This window comes from Scleropages formosus, chromosome 11 (assembly GCF_900964775.1).
Source record: "Scleropages formosus chromosome 11, fSclFor1.1, whole genome shotgun sequence".
Classification (NCBI taxonomy): domain Eukaryota; kingdom Metazoa; phylum Chordata; class Actinopteri; order Osteoglossiformes; family Osteoglossidae; genus Scleropages; species Scleropages formosus.
This window is the reverse complement of record NC_041816.1, coordinates 15,260,280-15,278,268: the sequence shown is the minus strand read 5'-3', so window position 1 is coordinate 15,278,268 and position 17,989 is coordinate 15,260,280. Positions and strand designations below refer to the sequence as shown.

At 39.5% G+C, this 17,989-nt stretch overlaps 2 protein-coding genes across 3 annotated transcripts in view; one reads left to right on the top strand and one right to left on the bottom strand.

Moving 5' to 3' along the window:
- The window catches only part of alpk3a (alpha-kinase 3a), a 21,557-nt gene extending 19,070 nt beyond the window's left edge, over positions 1 to 2,487 (bottom strand). Inside the window, exons 1-3 of the mRNA XM_018763782.2 lie at positions 2,423 to 2,487; positions 1,407 to 1,551; positions 765 to 1,038 (exon numbers count right to left, since the gene is read on the bottom strand). Coding sequence (XP_018619298.2) covers positions 765 to 901 — 137 coding nt within the window. The 5' untranslated portion in view covers positions 902 to 1,038; positions 1,407 to 1,551; positions 2,423 to 2,487. The remainder of the gene's footprint in view (positions 1 to 764; positions 1,039 to 1,406; positions 1,552 to 2,422) is intronic.
- Positions 2,438 to 17,989, top strand: malt3 (MALT paracaspase 3). Of its 2 annotated transcripts, none has more exons than XM_018763784.2 (15): positions 2,438 to 2,548; positions 5,749 to 5,802; positions 5,894 to 6,018; positions 6,155 to 6,293; positions 6,871 to 7,046; positions 7,545 to 7,641; positions 8,152 to 8,187; positions 8,494 to 8,697; positions 10,416 to 10,593; positions 10,749 to 10,823; positions 10,916 to 11,043; positions 12,598 to 12,747; positions 13,450 to 13,604; positions 16,356 to 16,481; positions 16,790 to 17,989. In XM_018763784.2, the coding sequence occupies exons 2-15, from the start codon at positions 5,793 to 5,795 to the stop codon at positions 17,156 to 17,158; spliced, it is 1,968 nt and encodes a 655-aa protein (XP_018619300.2). In that variant the 5' UTR covers positions 2,438 to 2,548; positions 5,749 to 5,792; the 3' UTR covers positions 17,159 to 17,989. The 2 variants fall into 2 exon arrangements, with proteins under 2 accessions (XP_018619300.2, XP_018619299.2); XM_018763783.2 differs by having other exon boundaries at positions 2,438 to 2,793.

Sequence of the window (17,989 nt, the reverse complement as noted above, 5' to 3'; positions counted from 1 at the left end):
CCACCCACAATCCTACAGGCCACAGATGACTACGGGCATCACAAGCAATGAGGGCAAGAGAAACACAGACAAAGGAAGAGCGGCCATGTTGTGTTCCCCGGTTTCCTTGCCCCAAGATGCATTGCAGTATTATTACAAGTATTATCACAAGCAGAAAAGCTGTAGTGTAGGTAAACTAGCTAAAATGATATATATTTCCGCATATTAACATTTTAATTATTTTACTTTCAAAATGATAATATGGGATAATAAAATAAAAAACTGACAGACTTATAAATAAATTTACAAAAAATCTGCAATACATACTCCATTTTCAGTATTATACTATCATATTATTAAATGGATAAAATTTATGAATTCAAAAGACATGTAATCACTGAATTAAAGGAGTTAATAAAAAATGTACAGTAGTTATGCCACTGTGCTTCATCTTTGTTGGAAAAATAATACATGACAATTCTGGTGACTATTTTTTAAAAAAATTCTAAGATGTGCACACACAGGGTTCAAGGCAGCATTTCAGCACCGAGTACTTGTACAGAACTACTAGAATAATTGTTTTAGCCAAAATATGAACATGAAGGCACAAAAAAAAAAAAAAAAAATTACATGAGGTGACCCATGGAGTTACTATGGTCGAAGCATAATCATCAGAAAACCTTGCACAACTTCCTTTTGTAGATGTGTGCGAGTGGTCCTGAAAACCTGTGATTAGAGGAATGACGAATGTCCTCGGTGAGCGTCGGCGTGATCTGTGGCTCTACCTGTTCTCAGGCCGGACACTGTGCAGGTAACCTCGGCCGTCGGCTCGGCTGCCCTGCGCCGTGACCTCCTCTCCGTTCTGAAAGCCCGATCTCCCATTACCTGAATAGGAGCGGATCATGGGCCTCCTGGAACTCATTTTTTCCCCAGCGAACAGTTACTCACACGGATCTGTTTTCCCAAAAGAAACAAAACGTGGGTGCTTCTTGCAATTTGTTTTATTCTCCTGAAAGATCTGTCTCGGAGAAGCTGTATTCCTGGGTTTAGGGTCAGCTGCTGTAAAAAAACAAAAAAAAAAAAAAAAGGGGGGGGGGGGGGTACCGAAAATGAGGTAAACAATTAAAGATCAAAGGAGCCAAAATAACACAGTTTTTGCACTTGTTACTCCCTTGGTCATTAATGCGCACCAATGAACACACAACCAACATCAGCCAGGCAGAAATAGCTAGTTTCCATTGAAATGGTCGGCAACTGAATAGCGATAAAAATAGATTCAGTTTTTTTTTCAGGCAACAACAGCAGTGTTACTTAAACTCAATCTTACTTTGAAAAACCTTTTCCAGTGTTGATGGACAGTGAGTGTAAGCTGAGCTCAGAATCACAACAGCACTTTCATTTTTGAAGTGAATCGACAATAAACTTACCATTCATGAGTGGCGAGTGTCCTTTAGAGCGAGCGCTGCAATGGTCACTCAGATATTAGCACACCATGGTGGACACTATTTATAGACAGGCCTCAAATAGGCACCAGCACACATTTTCCAAATCCAGCCTAGAGAGCCCGGTCTGCTGCAAGGGAGACCAAAAGTAGAACACAAGAAAACAATAAAAAGTAAAAAGTTAGTTAAAAAAAGTATATGAGCAAATTAATATCATCCGTTCACACAGTTCTATATGAAAATCAGTTCAGAACTGGACTGGATCGCAGTCACCGCACGACTTTTAAGACTTTTTCCAGAGTAAATGCTTAGTTGATTCACAGCACGCAGGATCGATGGTGGCACATACTATAGGACTAACTTGGGGGCTGCTTTTTCTTTTTTAACATACAGTATTCAGGCAGCAGATGCATAGTTGTTGCCAGAACCACAGAGCAACCATTGCTCAGTTCATTTTTCCCACTGTGTCTGTAATAAAAAGAAAAAAAACTGAATACAGTAGTATATAAATATATGAATATATAAATAGGCCTGTGTATGTATCATGTAACCAAAACGCTGTCTTTAAGTCAGTATATTCACTTTAAATGACAGCGATTTGGTTACTCATGACAAGCTGCCTCGTCTCTTTTTTTCTGACTATGATATGAACCACGCACGCGGCACGGTGGTTAAACTTTAATTTTAAAATGTGAACACGTCGTACATAGTATCAAAGTACATTTTTTCTAAAAAAGATATGATGATTAATTTCCGAAGAATAAACTGGTCACCGGATTGACTGAAAACGTGAGCTACGCATTTAATTTCGCTGTCAGAAAGTGTGTTTTAATGTCCAAAAAACAGGCCCAGGTGGAGTAGGACAGAATATAATAAGTAACCTGATAGCAATTTGAAGACTTTAAAAATGTATTCATTAATTGGGCTCTTATACACCACACTGCACGGTAATTGCGAAATGACAGACACTTTCCGGAAATTATGCGTTTTTTCCTACGTACGGAGCCGGAGTGGAGATACTCAGATAGTCAGGGGTTGCGAGGGTGTCGTGCGGCGGAGGACGAACCAGGAATAGGGACGACCGCGGAAACACAGTAGCGGACCGACTGACGCTGCAGTCGTGGTCGGTACGTAATGTGAATATAAGGAGTTCCCCTGTGCAGAGCCACGGGTATTAAGCGTTCAATACGGAAACGGCTTGTCGTTCACACTGTCGTTTGAGTGACCGGGGACGAGCCGCGACAGGTACAAAAAAGCAGCGAATTATTAAACAAACAAACGGTCCAGAAAAACCGAGTGAGCCGAGGACCGGGAGACGTTATCGAAATTATCGACGGAACAGAGGGGAGTTGGTCCTCGCGGACTTGCCTGGGTGTGTATTTTCTGCGATTTAGGAATAGATTTGACAATTTGTGGTGGTGGACACTGCTAAATTTAAATTAATATGTAATCGTTTTCTTTCGTGTTCGAGTGGTTTTTCTTTCTGAAGTTGGACACGCACGGGCCGCGTGTTGCTCGTACGTTGCTCACCGTGTCAGATTATTCACAAATCCGTTCAATTTTCCTTGAGTATGTGTTTTTTTTTAACACACGATCTCGAACTCCTGAGCACGAGCGAGGCGAGGGCGGCTGGGGAGGGAAACAATTCGGACACCGCACACTCTGAGTGAGTCTGTGAACCAACCGTTTTTAACGCGTAACGCAAACGTGTTTCACTTCGCTTGTTTGTTTCAGACAGTTTTGAGAACTTGTTGACGTTTTATGTCTGACATCCTCAAAATGTACGCGATATTGGAACATTTTTTGCGTGATTCTGCCTTTGAACTCCTCCCCCGCTTCACATCCCAGAGCTGAGTGTGTCGTCAGTTCTGTGCGGCCCGCTCAGCTGCTGTGTATTTATTTATTTATTTATTTATTTATTTATTTATTTATTTATTCAGATTTGCAGTGTAAATAAATTTACAAGGGTGGTGTTTTTGTGCACAGTAAACTGAGCAGCGATGAGACAGTACTGTACCATTCCGTACAGTAAGGTTGATTTTTACTTTTTTCCCCTCACACTTTTTTTTTTTTTTTTTTTTGCCCCCCAAATAAAAGCAAAGATCTCAAGTGGTGCCACGGTTTACCTTTATTCTAACAATGGGATGTGACCCAAAGCCCTAAACTAAAGGATTGCCACTCTTTATTTAATTGCGGAAACCTAGTCGCTTGAAAATCAGCGATGAAGATAATGCTGTTTATGTGATGAAATATTACAAGGATTTGAGAGAGAAGTTATTTATTTGTAGGAGAATCTCATCATGTCAGATGAGCCAAAGAGGTTCTGATAACACGCATTAGAGGACTTGGAGCCTTTGCAGCAGATGGTCAAAGGTGGTGTTTGAGCCTTTTTTGGGGCTGAATATTCATTGGCTGCACAGGAAAAACAAATCAATTAGAGTGAAGCTAACTGTCTTTTTTTTTTTAAAAATCTTTACACTCTATGAAAAATGTCACTCGGTTTTGCACCGGCTTTTTAACTTCTAATATTATCCAAGCAAATCCAAAATAGCAACATAGTAGTTAACAATCAGCCTTCTGGATTGCAGTATTTATAAAAGCACCATGTAATGTAATTTCTTTACTACTGACATATTTTTTTACAGACTGCTTCTACAATTACATTAACGTTTATTAATTTAACAGATGCTTTTCTCCAAAAAAATGTGCATTACGTCAAGAGGGGAGATTTGGATGCAGACATGTGATTCTTGAATGCAGTCAATTTATCACTTTCCACCATATGAATCGGTATACATTACACAAGTAGCCATAGAAAGGCTTGTCCATTATTAAGCAAACTGTTGCTAAAAATGATTAAAACAAACACATTTATCATGTGCTCGTGAGATCGGGGAGAAGTGGGTGGTTAATTTATAAGAAGTTCAATTAATCAATACATTGATGGCAAATTCTTCTTAAAAAAGGAGGAAAGTATCTGCTAAATGAACAACTGCAATGGAGTGTAAGCAGCATGGGCAATAAGTACGATCAGCAAAAGAAAGCCAGTTGTCCTAGAAAACACTTCAGCCCATGGGCAGTGCAGTTGCTGTACAGTTTTCTTTCTGGAATGCAAAGCAGCGTAAGGGCTGCTGCATAAAAATTAAAAGTTAAAATTATTGAAGTGCACTCTTTAAATCAGGTGACGGACTTTCTCGGATTTCTTCTATGTGTTTAGTTTGGTCAGAATGTGCAATGTTCTTGTGTAGTTCATAAACTCTTTTCAGATGGTGGCTGTAATAGCATCCCCCAAGTTCAAAATCTCACTTTAAAATGAGTAAAAGGGAAAATCTAAAACAACTTTCTTAAATATGAAAAAAAGATAAAGACAATTCAAAAGACACAGCTTTCCTTTGTTGTTTTTGTGGGGTTTCCCCCAGGAGAGAAAAAACTCCATAGTTGCTTCTTCAAATGGTGTTCAAGTAATGTTTATGTTGTGAAAGTCCGTGGGCCAGATAATCAGAACGTCTCCATCTAGGGTGTACCATACGCCTTATTTTATGCTTCCTATAGAAACTCGATGACGACAAGCTAGAAATAATTTCTGTTACAGATATTATAAAATCTGTTAGTGTTATCATTGTCAGGCATAAAAAATAACTTTTACTTTGATATTTTGATTAATTTTAAGAGGCATTTTTCATCTACAGACTACTTCTTTCAGTTAGAAGTAATGGGAAATCAACCCCCTCATTTTGTCTAGTGAGGTTGGGTGAATTCAGAAAATCTCTCTCTCTCTCTCACGCACACACATTGGCTGAAGCTGCTTGTCCCGACCCGAGCGGGGTCGCAGCGAGCCGGTGCTTAACCGGAACCTAACCCAGCAACACAGGGCGCAAGGCTGGAGGGGAGAGGACACACCCAGGATGGGACGCCACTCCGTCGCAAGGCACCCCAAGCGGGACTCGAATCCCAAACCTGCCAGAGAGCGGGACCCAGCCAAGACCGCTGCGATTCAGAAAATCAATTCACCAGATTTTATTTGAGAGTTGGTGTATTCAAAATGTTCACATAAAAATTGCTTAAATGCTGTTTTGATGTGGTGTCCAAGATACAATTCTTGAGTTGTTTCCTGTACTTTCAGGTCAACATTTCTCTTGGTTAAACATCAGACATTTTGAACTTGCCAAAATAAGAACAAAATTTCAAAGTCAGGAATTAATACATTTAACTTTTTTTTTTTTCCCCTTAATCCCCTTGTTCTTAAACTTCTTCCCAAAACACCCATACAACGTCTTTTGTAACTTTTTGAGTTGAAATTTCATAATGTTTGCTTTTTTTCACCTAGATGTGTAGCAGTGATGCCTGGCAGTCTTACCAGTGGGGGAAATCATGATCAGTGGTGCGTATCATTTTCAGAATTGAAACCGTTGATGGGTGCCACATGCTTTTTACCTGGGTGATGATGATAACTTCTAATCTTCTGTTTTCAGAAATTGTAATTGTGCAGCATCCTGTGTCTGTGTCTGTTCCCCGAAATTACACTGTTACTCTGAGTGTTCGGGCAGTTGGCTCAGGTACCCTACGATACCAGTGGTTCCAGTCAGACCAGACAGAGGTGAGTTAAGAACTTTTAAGATACAACATTTTGGATACATAACTCTGGAAAAACAATCTGAATTTGTTTCAAAGTTTAGTTAACACAGGACTTTTGTTTGATATGAAAGTACATATAGTGTAAAATTATTTTTTAGGTCCAAGGTGCGACAGAACCAGATTTTGTCTTCAGTGCACAAAATACACAATTGTATGTATGCCGAGTGAATGACCAGCACAATAACTGCATATTCAGTGAATGGGTGAAAGTGAAAGTCTACGATGCTGGAACAGTATGTAAGTACCTCTGATGAAAAGTATCTGAGAAAAATTTCAGAAAGCATTGACCTAGATAAGGGTGTACCTTTTCTCATTTCTATATGATTGCATATCTTAGGATCTGTATTTAGATTTTTTTCAAAAACTGTATAGAGTTTGAAATATTGTTTATTATGGTTCACATAATAAATTCCTCCAGTAAGAATACCCTGCTGTATACATGTATGCACCTACTCGAGCGATGAACATCGGTGCATCAAGTGGAAAGTAACAAACTAGGGTTACTTAAGAATCACATGTCTGCAGCCGTGTCTCTTTCTCTTAATGTAATGCACAAATTGTACTTTTGCTGAGATGTATGTGACTTTGGAGAAAAGTGTCTGCTAAATGATTAAATGTAAATGTGTATAAATTATCTAAAATTGTAAGCTGTCAAGAACAAAGAAGTCAGATGTAACCCAGTATTAAATTAATTTAGATATATTGATTATTGTCAGTAAAACAGACTCAGTCAAGAAAACGGTAATGATGAAGACGTGACAGTTGAGCCATTAGTAATCCTGTGGGTTCTATTGAATGCTTTCCTTGTTGTCAGCTCTCCTGGAGGCATGGCGAGGAGAGCCCTACATTGTGGTGAACCCCTTGTCCCAGGCAGTGCAGTTGGGGCAGTCTGTCCAGCTGCGGTGTACTGCCTTTGGAATTCCAGCCCCACACTATCAGTGGTACCAGAATGGGAACCCCCTGCAGGGGAAGACAAAAGAAATACTGCAGGTAGTCCAGCTGTGTGGACACAATACAGGCATGGTAGCGTAGTGGTTAGGACTACTGCCTTTGGATCCATAGGTTGCAGGTTTGATCCGCACCTCTGGCTGCAGTACCCTTGAACAAGGCACTTATCTTAAATTGCTCCAGTAAAATTACTCCGCTGTCTAAATGGGTAAATAATTGTAACCTTACCATTGTAAGTTGCTTTGGAGAAAAGCGTCAGCTAAATGAATAAATGTAAATGTTACTGAGCTACCGCCACCAGAATCACTAACCTGTGGAGAGTAAAGCATGGATGTGATCCATGCTATAGTAATTTCTGGAAGGAATACATTGTGTAGAGTAGCTAATGATGAAATGTCACATAATCTTCAGACAGAAGTCCTTCCTTCTAATGTGGAATATTTTCATATTTTTTTCCTCCCATCTATTTTTCCTGTCATTTTCTTCATCCTTATGTAACAGAAAATATTGTATTGATATCTCTGTGTGCGTTCCTCATAGATTGAAAATGCAAATAAAGACCATGAAGGGGCATACCTTTGTGCAGTCTCCAATGTACTGGAGGAGAAGTGGACAGAGGCAGCTGAGGTTAGCATAGGTAAGAAACTTCACTGTGATAATCAATCCTGTAATACAGAATGTTATCTTATTCCTTCATGTGTCCAAATGCATAATACATTTTTGGAATTTTGTATTCAACTTTTTCAGGAATAGTAGAAGTATTTGTTGTCTTTCACGTCACGCTTTTAAGCACTTAATGTTTTGAACCACAAATCTCAATGAAGGGAAGTGTTACCAGTTCACTGTAAAGTAATAGGTACTTTCCCGAGTTATGTTATCAGGAAATATACATTTTGTGTGCTCTGTATGACTTAAGGCAAAACCATTACATTAGTTGACAAGTTTATCCTCAATTTTTATTTTACAGGGTTCAGTGTAGAAATATTATGTCAAGTACTACTGAGATGGACTGGTTTGACCTTGTATTTACTTTTCAGAATTGAGCTTGGAACAACTTGCCCTGTAAATTTCCCTCACATTTTATTTGACTCTAGTTTATACGCCTACATGCCTGGATGTAACATTTTATTTTCTCTTTCCTGCATAGTGCTTCCGGACAAACCCACAATAAAGTGCCTCACGGGTATGTTTTTTTTTTTTTTTCTGTTCTCTGGAAATTCTGCATCAGGTCAGAAAATGTCTCCTACAGGAGTAGGGTTTGACAAGAAGTAATAAAGATTATATTTCTTTGAACATTATGTGGGACTTCAAGAAAAAAGAAAAATCGTGTCAGCATTTTTGTTGTTGAATAAATTTATATTCATGAAGGACTATGTGTGTATACTATATGTCAGTTTAGTTTTAGTACAGCTATACTTTTTTGTTTTTAGCCAACCCTTAACACTCAACTCATTTATATGTGTAACCTCTTGCTCTCTTGTATATATAGCAACAGACAAAGTGGCTCTGTTGATTGGCAACCTGAATTATTCCCACTTCCCAAACCTGATGGCCCCTGTTATGGATGTGCATGAGCTGGCCAGTCGCCTGCAGCAGCTCGACTTCCGGGTGGTCTCCCTACTGGACCTCACCAAGGCTGAGATGCTGGCTGCCATCAGCAAGTTCCTGCAGCTCCTAAACAGGGGCGTGTATGGTGAGTTTGAGAAGCGTCTGGCTACTCTTAATGTAATACAGTTCAAAAACCACTTCCCTTGAAAGTGCTATTTTATATTGTGTAACAAAATTTAAACAAAAAATGATAAAATTATAACTGGAAAAATTGACATTTAAAGTTCTCTCATTAGATTGCATATTAGGTATAAGGCTGGAGTAAATGTTTCTTGTCGGCACCTTGACAATAAAGGGGGGGGGGGTGTATGACTGCTTACGACAGACGTGCTTGCTTTTGTTTACAGGAAATATGTTCTTAGAAAAAAATGCAAAATGTTTTAGTTTCCGCTCTCTAAAGTCTCTGACATGGAGAGTCAGTGACCTGGGACCAGCGTGACATTGTTTGGTGAGGTTTGGATAGAAGATCAGTAGCAGAAAGAAGATGCATTGATATTTAACTTTGACAAGCTGCATACCTTGCTATGTATAGCTCTGTCTAAAGCCTGACAGAATTGCTACCTCTTAAACTTATTGCAGGTCTTTAAATGGTGTTTAACTGCACCGGTGCTGCCACCTTAATTCAAGTCTGTGCTCCTCCCAATCATTAGTTCTCATCACAGAGTGGAACATAGAACATGTTATTCCCATCATATGATTTTTAAAACTTATAAATTCCTCAAAATAAGAAGACTTAAATATGACGGTACTCAGTAGAATAAAAGCTTCAGTGTATGTGAACGATATGCCTTACAAGACTGCAACACTATCAGATTGTTTCCTTAATGGTGTGTGTGGCCCATGATTGTGGCACTTGTACAGTATAATGGGCACCCTGTGTTGTGAGAGCCTTGTGTCCAGTTCAGCAGCGGTTGTAGTAGGTCGTGCACTGAGAGGAACGCGATCTGATCTGTGGCGCTGGTCCACAGGAACCTGATCATGGCTTCGCTGTTGCCCTCATTCAGGATTTTGGGAATCACTGATCGCAATCAGCTTTTCTTTTTAGGGAGCAACTTGCCTCACTGCTTTTTCAGCCAGCTTGTCCAAAGTGTTCATTCACATTATGTAAACAGAGAAGTGGACGTTGCATGACTGTTTTTCAGTATGATTCATGCTTTCACTGTGTGAATTTTGTTGGATTTGAATAGCAAATTCTGTAATGTATTTACACTGACTTCGCGGGGCTGTATAACAGGAGTGCACTTTTTAATTAAATGATTAGATGCTCTTGGCAGTGTTCTGCTATGCAGATGAAAACTATGCAACTGGCAATCCGATTAACAAATTTGGAATTAATTGCATGCATATTTAGACAAAGGATGCATCAACACTGATAATTTGTTGTAGCAAATGCTCGGAAAAGGGATTTCTGTATTATGCAATTGTGATTTGAAACTTCCCCCCAAGTACCTTTTTTTTTTTCTTTTTTTTCCCTCCTTTTCTCTTTCTGTAGATTTTGTGTATTATTCATATAGTTTGTTTGGTCTCTAAATTACTTTTGTGCATTACTTTTGATTACTGTATAAAATCAGAATGAAATTCCAACATCTAGACCTGATGTCAGGTTTGATGTTTGAACAATTGATTTTAAATTGTTGTTAACTATAGCTGGACCATAAACACTGTCTGCTGTTCATCTCCTCACCCGAAGGTTTATCTTTGTCAGCGTTCTGATGGCTTAACACGTGTACTTTATCATACAGATGTGAGAAGGCTTGAAAGGCTGTGCGGTAAACTGAAGTTTTCCATCTACATTTCCCTCAGCTCTGTTTTACTACGCTGGCCATGGATATGAGTGCTCTGGGAGGAACTACCTTGTTCCCATTGACGCACCGCAGCCATACTTGCCTCAGAACTGCGTGAACGTGCAGAGGGTCATGCACAGCATGCAGGAGAAACGCACTGCTCTCAATGTGGTCCTGCTCGACACCTGCAGGAAGTGGTATGTGCTGCAGATATTGTGTAATTGTACCCCAGTTCTTTTTTGTATATTTAAATGTTAGAATTTATTTAAATATTTTTTTTAAAAAACTTAAAACCATAAAATAGGTAGCAATTGTAAAAATCAGCACTCAGTGGCACATGTATTTCTTGAAGGTACAATCAGCACTACGCGCCTTCCCAGATTAGGTCCTTGGCTCCTTTGGGTAACACAGTGTACGGCTATGCCACGTAAGTAGTGCACTGCAGCACAGCAGACTCCTGAGGGCCATTGTTAAGGGAAGGGTGCCATGAGGTGACCCCATGCATGCTGTGCATCATAGGTGCGAAGATGCAGAGGCCTTTGAGGTGCAGGATGGGGAACGGAGCTCCAGCATCTTCACCAAGTACCTGAACAGACACATCCTGTGGCCCGAGAAAGTGACACGTGTGTTGGAGAGAGTGTCCGAGGGTAAGTGCACTGCCCAGGTTTACTGCAGTACAGGCAATCTGATACAGGGCAGGATGATTACTATGTGACCCAGCTATCACCTTTGATCTCTAGTCTTCCTTTGCATTGTGGTATTTAAACATCCTGTTAGTTGAGTACCTTTTTTCCAGTAGGAAAATAAAGACGCTTAGGAACTACTTAATATTTTATCCGTTATGATTTACTGCGGAGGAGATCATGTGGACTCCCATGTCTGACAAAAGTTGCTGTAAAAGGCATTCTGCAGATTAATTTTGTGACCATGGTCAATTCTAATGTGCATATACCTCTTTGGGTCTCTAAACATTCATGCAGAACAAATCGTTTGCTTTCTTTCAGGAATAAGTGCGTTATCCCAATTAGCTTGTATGCAGATGTGCCATGTGACTGTCCTGTCTATCTCCAGATAGGCAAAGGGTGACCCTGTTCTCTCCATGGCTTTGTGGTCCTTGCTGCAGTTGTTTTATTGTCTGGTTGGTCTCTCTGGAAACTTTATTGAGCTTTGGGAGCCTGAGCCATGCAAATGTGACCTCATTCTCTGGAAGGTCATACCAGTGTAGACTTCCAAGTAACAGAAACCGGAGAGCCGTTGACCTGAGGACAGCTGTTCCTGTATTAGACTCTCAACATCCCCTCCCTGTTCTCCCTGTCTAACAGTGCACAGACAGGCCAGGGCAACATGCCCCATGCACATACTGTACACCCGGACTCTGTCTACCAGTTAAAGCAATCTAGATATCAAAATGGTCGTAGTGGTACTGGGCGAAGGTATGAAGAAGATCCTGGTTAGACCCTGTGTGAGGTTTGTCAGTACTTTTAAAATTAATCTTTCAAAGGTTGCTTTTACATGTGGTAAATGTCTTGGTGGATATTGGTAACTTTTAACAGTGTGTTATGTAGCTTGTGCAGCACTTTTCATCTAACACACACACACACACGCACATTTTCAGAACCGCTTGTCCCATACGGGATCACGGGGAACCGGAGCCTACCCGGCAACACAGGGCGTAAGGCCGGAGGGGGAGGGGACACACTCCGGATGGGACGCCAGTCCGTCGCAAGGCACCCCAAGTGGGATTCGAACCCCAGACCCACTGGAGAGCAGGACCCGGTCCAACCCACTGTGCCACCCTGTCCTTTTCATCTAACAGTTATGGTTAATATATTGGTTGGGGACAGTTTATGGACTCCCTCTATCAGAATTAAGAAAAAAATAGCACAGCAAAGTTTTTATACATGAAGGAATTCTGTTCTGAAATTTTGCTTTCCTTCTGGTAACTAGAAGAATGACATTATGTACTAAAAGAACAACAATGTTTGCACATGCAGTCTGCACTTTCTTGTACGTTTCAAAGAAAGTTCCATATTGCTTCTAGTGGTGATACCATAAGTGGTCATTCTGACTGATCTTTAAATTAATATAACACTGAGCTCCTGCTGTTGTTTGCCTGCTAAAGAGAGCAAAGTGGTGACAGAGTACTTTTAAAAAAAAAAAAATAAATAAATAAAATTTCTGGTTGTATGCTTCTCTTACAGATCTGGGCAGAGATCCGCTGGTAGCAGGAAAACAGGTGATGGAGATTAAACACACACTGAAGGATTCCCGGGCTCTCACCGACCCGATCAGGACAACAGGGCACACTGGAGAACTACACCTGAGAAATGTGTGCTGGACACGAGCCAATGGTGAGTTCTTGAAGAAAACCTTTTAGCATCTGATCCATTTAACTGTCATGGTTATTGTCGGCACATTCTGAAATGTGTCCAAATTTGAAACATCTTGCTTCATTGTGCAAAACATGTTAAAGAAATTGGAAAAATCAAGCAATGGTGTGTATTAATTATGTTTGAGTAAATGACTGTAGTGATTGTCCAAAAGTAAGCTGTAGTAATTTTTTTTTTTTTTTTGTAGTATGTGAATTTCTGTATCTTTCCATAAGTAGTTTGACATTGAATTTGTCTGACTGAGAAAAATAACGCTTTCAGTTCCTGTGCACTATAATTACACTACTAATGCCTTAGTGATATGTAACTTATTATTCAGTTTTTGCAGCTCACAGCCTATTGATACAGCACAAACTTTCCATACTGGGCAAAGAGAGTACTGATTCTGCATCTTCCTACACTAGTTACACTTCCCCCTTTTAAATGACTCCACTAACATTATTAAAAATAAAGTAATTGTTCAAGCACTCAAACAGCTGTAAAGATTTCATGCTGGTTAAACTGAATTATGAAGGTGTAGTAAAGGGGAAATCCCAGAAATATTCTGTTGTAACTGCTGGTAGCTTCTTAATTTTGTAACTGACTTGTCTTACATGCTTTCTGTAAATCACCTTGGACAAATGCTTCAGCTAATAATAATAGTAATAATAATGTTTTGACCAGAGCTGCCTCAGCGCCGTCTTCTCACCTTTTCCTGTGGGGCAGAAGTGGAGCTGAGCTTCTCAGCAATGTTTTCCAATGTGGTCATTGTCTTCGCCACAGTGAGGACCATGGGGCCCCAAGCCCTTGACTGCAGGGTCAGCCTAAGGAGCACACCTGTGAGTTGAGCTCTCATCTTCTTCTTTATGCAGCACAAAACCTTAATACTCACTTTATACAGCACATCTGGCTAAGTAAGCAAGAGTGTTGTTTAAGATTGTTTTTAAAATTTTACTCATTCAGTTTTTTTTGTAATCCAGGCAATGACTGAATGAGTTTTTTTTTTTTTTTTAAAATCATTATTCTGTTGGTTTTCACCCATTCATTTGCCTAACATTAGTATTGTAGATAGAACTACTAAAAATGTGATGTTGGAAAAACTGGGGTGGGGGATTGGATGGGTCCTGCTGTCTGGTGGGTCTGGGGTTCGAGTCCTGCTTGGGGTGCCCTGCGACAAATTGGGTGTCCTGTCCTGGGTGTGTCCCCCTCCCCCTCCGGCCCTGTGCCATGCGCTGCCAGGCTGGGCTCTGGCTCGCTGCGACCCCGCTTGGGACAAGCGGTTTCAATCTGTGTGTGTGTGTGTGTGTGTGTGTGTGTGTGTGTGTGTGTGTGTGTGTGTGTGTGTGTGTGTGTGTGTGGGGAAAAAGCTGTCAGGTTTCAGAGTCTTTAACCAAATTGCTCCTTGATGAAGTTTCTTTATTTTCTTTTGAAATGTCATTTGTGGGAGTTGTTGCATTTTGAGTTATTCAGTTTGCATAACCAAACATTTTTGATCATCTGGAACATTCTAATGCCTATATATTATATTGCTTCAGTAAGTGGTTTCTATTGTTTTTCTGCCTCCAAATGTCTTTTCTCTCACTTTTAAATGGTTAATTACCTCTACACTAAGGAAAAATGCCAGATTGCTTCAATAATGGAAATATTTGTTCAGTCGAGCACTTAAATGTCATGCAGACTGAAATCCTCTGTGTGATAACACTAATACACTGCAATTACATAAAGGCTAGACCTAAATACAAAATACTGCCCTCACAGAAAATTGCAACGAAAACCTCTAAATGAATCAAAATGGTGACTTGCTGTTCTCTCCTGTCGTCACATCTGATCACTAAGCATCACATTATTTTATAATAGCGGTTCTTAACCTGATAGGTTTCGAGGGGTCAGTGAACTTTATTTTAGCTTAGCTCTATCTGAATGTTGGTAATATTGAAATATTTAGCAAACTATTAATATAATTAGTTTCCCTTTTAATCCTATTTGTTTTGTTTTATGCATTTAAATACATTATTCTGAGAAGGGGTCCATAGGCTTCACAATAGTGCCAAAGGAGCTGATGTCATAAAAAAGAATAAGAACCACTGTTGTAGGAGAAGGTGACCTCTAGAGGTGAGATATTGAAAATACTTTTGAAATTTTTATTGCGATAGGCATTGTAGTACAGGCTTCTCTCACATGAAGATCTCCTCATAATGAAAATTCTCATAAATACAATTCTTTGTTAATGTTAGTTTAAATGAATTAAATAATGCACTGCATAACTGCAAAAAGTTCACTGTGTTTTTTTTTTTCCCCTAATATGAAAAATTCCTATGTTAAATATGGACACAGTCTCATTCAAAACCAACTCCAGAATATCATAATTTAAAAGCCAGGCTTAAGACCCAGATTTAAACAATACTTATACATAAAACATTTGCATACTCTTTTTCTCCCTTTGTCTCGTATCATTTAGCTTACTATTAATTTCTCTTTATTCTGTGTTTTGTTGTTTTTGGGCAGTATGGTAGAGTGACATGTAGCAACATAACTTTGAATCTGGTTCTGTCACTGCAGAGTTCACACATTATCCACGTGTTCCGTTTCCTCCAGGTGCTACGGTTTCCTATCAAAGTACAAAAACATTTCTTTCTGGTGAATTGATGATGTTAAATTTCTCTTAGTATATGTGAGTCAATGAGTATGCAGGTGCTTGCATGTTTGTGATTAACTTGGCCTGGACTGCTGTCAAGTCCAGGGAGTACCTCGCCTTGGGCCTCATGCGTCTGGAATAGGCTCTGGACCATCGCGGTGCTCCACTAGACCGTTATTAATAATGGATGGATTCTGTCGTAATTTTTTAAGTGCCGTGATCTTAATTTGGATCTTATATACTGTGTTCCTGTGGTCTGAAGTTGTAAACCATATATTTCTTTCTTTAGTGTAAAATGCCTTGAGTAGCTGCTTTTAAGTGCTCTGTGTGAAGATTACTATTATTACACTTGTACATTTTGTTATGAACATCTGAATTATGAACTCTCTCCGAGATACGGCCATTCGAGTTAAAATAATTCAACTATGGAAGGAGTTTTTGATACCTCTGCTTCAACTTAAAAAGCATTTCTTTGCATTTACAATGACTGAATTTGGATTTCACCTGCCTCTGGACAACAACGGTGCAAGACATCTACATTTTCTCCAAAGCTACTCACAATTATGTAGTACTGAGCCTTATTCAAAGTGATTTAGTGTCAGATGCAGTGCACTAATCTTCATGTCATCGTTCACACTTTTACTGTATAGCAGAGCAATGTAATGCACACACACTGTGGGCAATTCAGAGTGACCTATACACCTGAAATGTGTCTTTGGACAGTGGGAAGAAACCCACTAGAACACGGGGAGATTCAGGGGCATATTTATAAATATACATTATGAATGTATTTTTATTCTGTGTATATTGCTGTTTTTATTTTTATAAGTAGCTACATTATATTTTCATGAACATGTTTAATATGTTTTAAAGTATACATTTTTGTGTTTTTATTTCTTGTGAGTGTAAATGGAGAATTTGTTCTGAAAATTTTTTTTTTTTTTTTTTTTTACAGGTACTGAAAGATATTTTTTCAAATAGCACTAGAGAAGACTGGGCGCATGGCATGGCATCATTGCTTTTAGGGACTGTTGATGATCCAGACTGTACACTGAGGCTCTGTGGACTGCAGAAACTCCAGGTAGCTACAGCAGTTGCAAACATATACTGTAATTTTATGTGCATATATGTGACAAACTGATTTTTACTTTTTTGGCTAATGCTTTTATCCAAAGCAACATTTTAGCAGTTTTTATAGCTGGGTGCTTAATTAGAGCAGTTCCCATTATGCTGGTGCTCAAGGGTGCTGCAAAAGGACCCATCCTAGAACCTTAGCCAGTGATATTCAGAATATGTGTCAATACTCTTCAGCACCATGATTCTTGCTGTCTTTTGATGTATGATGTTGAACTTTTTTTCTTTTTTTTTTTTTTTTTGTCTTTCCTCCAGGACCCCTTGGTCATCACGGTGGATTTGCATTATACAGATGCTGGTCGCAAACTGCGGATGTCTGAAGCCAGGAAGGAGAGCATCGGAAAGCCGCTGGTAGCTCGCTGGGAGCTGCACAAGATGACACGTGCTGAGGGAGCAGCGGGTCAGGAAGATGTGCCTTTTCGGAGTGTGGACCAAAAGTCCCCCCCCAAACACCCCTCCTGCCAGTTGCTGGACGAGGCCCGTCGCCCGTCCACTCGAAAAGCATTGAACACACGGCAGTGCACTGCCAAAGCCCCCTCTGGATACGTAGCTAGCAGGAGAAATGAACCAGAAGAAGTTGATGAAGATGACTTTTTACAATGTATGCAGCAAAATTCCTCATAACTTCAACATTTCTAATCAGTTTCTACTTTGGATATGTGAAATCCTTTCCTTTCAGCACTACAAACATCCCATAGTCTAAACTGATTGTGATATTACATTATACTCTCTTTGGGGAGAATTTTACGGTTGGCACCTGTGGTGAAAATGTTATTTTGATAGTGTTTCTCTTGCTGAATTGACTGTAAAGTTTCTAAATTAATTGTTTAATCAATTGATTTATGTACTTAATCACCAGTTAAGGATTAATCACAAATTTACTTACAAATTTTGTGTAGTCCTGCTCAGGACAAGTAATTATTGAAAGTGGGTGGGTGGATGGATGGATGGATTGATTTTGTGTATCTCTGCCATGTATTCTACTACTAAAACTTAAGTTGGAACCAATAATTTTGCAGCTTGTTCCAGTACATAAGGTAGCACAGATATAAATCTCTTCCATTAAACATTCAATTTGGGCTTTCAGAGGTACTTTGTTAGTTTGTACAGTATTCATTTACACAAGAGCACGTGTTGTGAATGAGCGTGAAATGGTATCTCACGTTTTTTTTTTGTGTCTTTTCAAAGGTGATTGAAACATTGTAAACAATTATCTGATTAGTGTTTGTAAGACTTCATAAAGGCACAAACGCAAAAATGCACAGAACTCCTTGCACTCAGTTCACCCCCTCACACCATGACCAGGTTCGCTTCAATACTGCTATAAATATTCAGTACCGAATAATAAAACCTTGGGTGCTTTCCCTGTGGGCGGCACCAGCTGTTGCTTTGAATTTTTTGTTTTATGGCGGTTTTGGACTCATGAGTTTGCAACGCGTCTCTAATAAATTCTTA

Excerpts from the sequence above, each read along its gene's own strand:
- malt3 (XM_018763784.2), top strand. Across the intron at positions 10,824-10,915 it reads ACAGTGTACGGCTATGCCAC|GTGCGAAGATGCAGAGGCCT; the intron begins GTAAGTAGTGCA and ends TGTGCATCATAG. Across the intron at positions 12,748-13,449 it reads GTGCTGGACACGAGCCAATG|AGCTGCCTCAGCGCCGTCTT; the intron begins GTGAGTTCTTGA and ends TGTTTTGACCAG.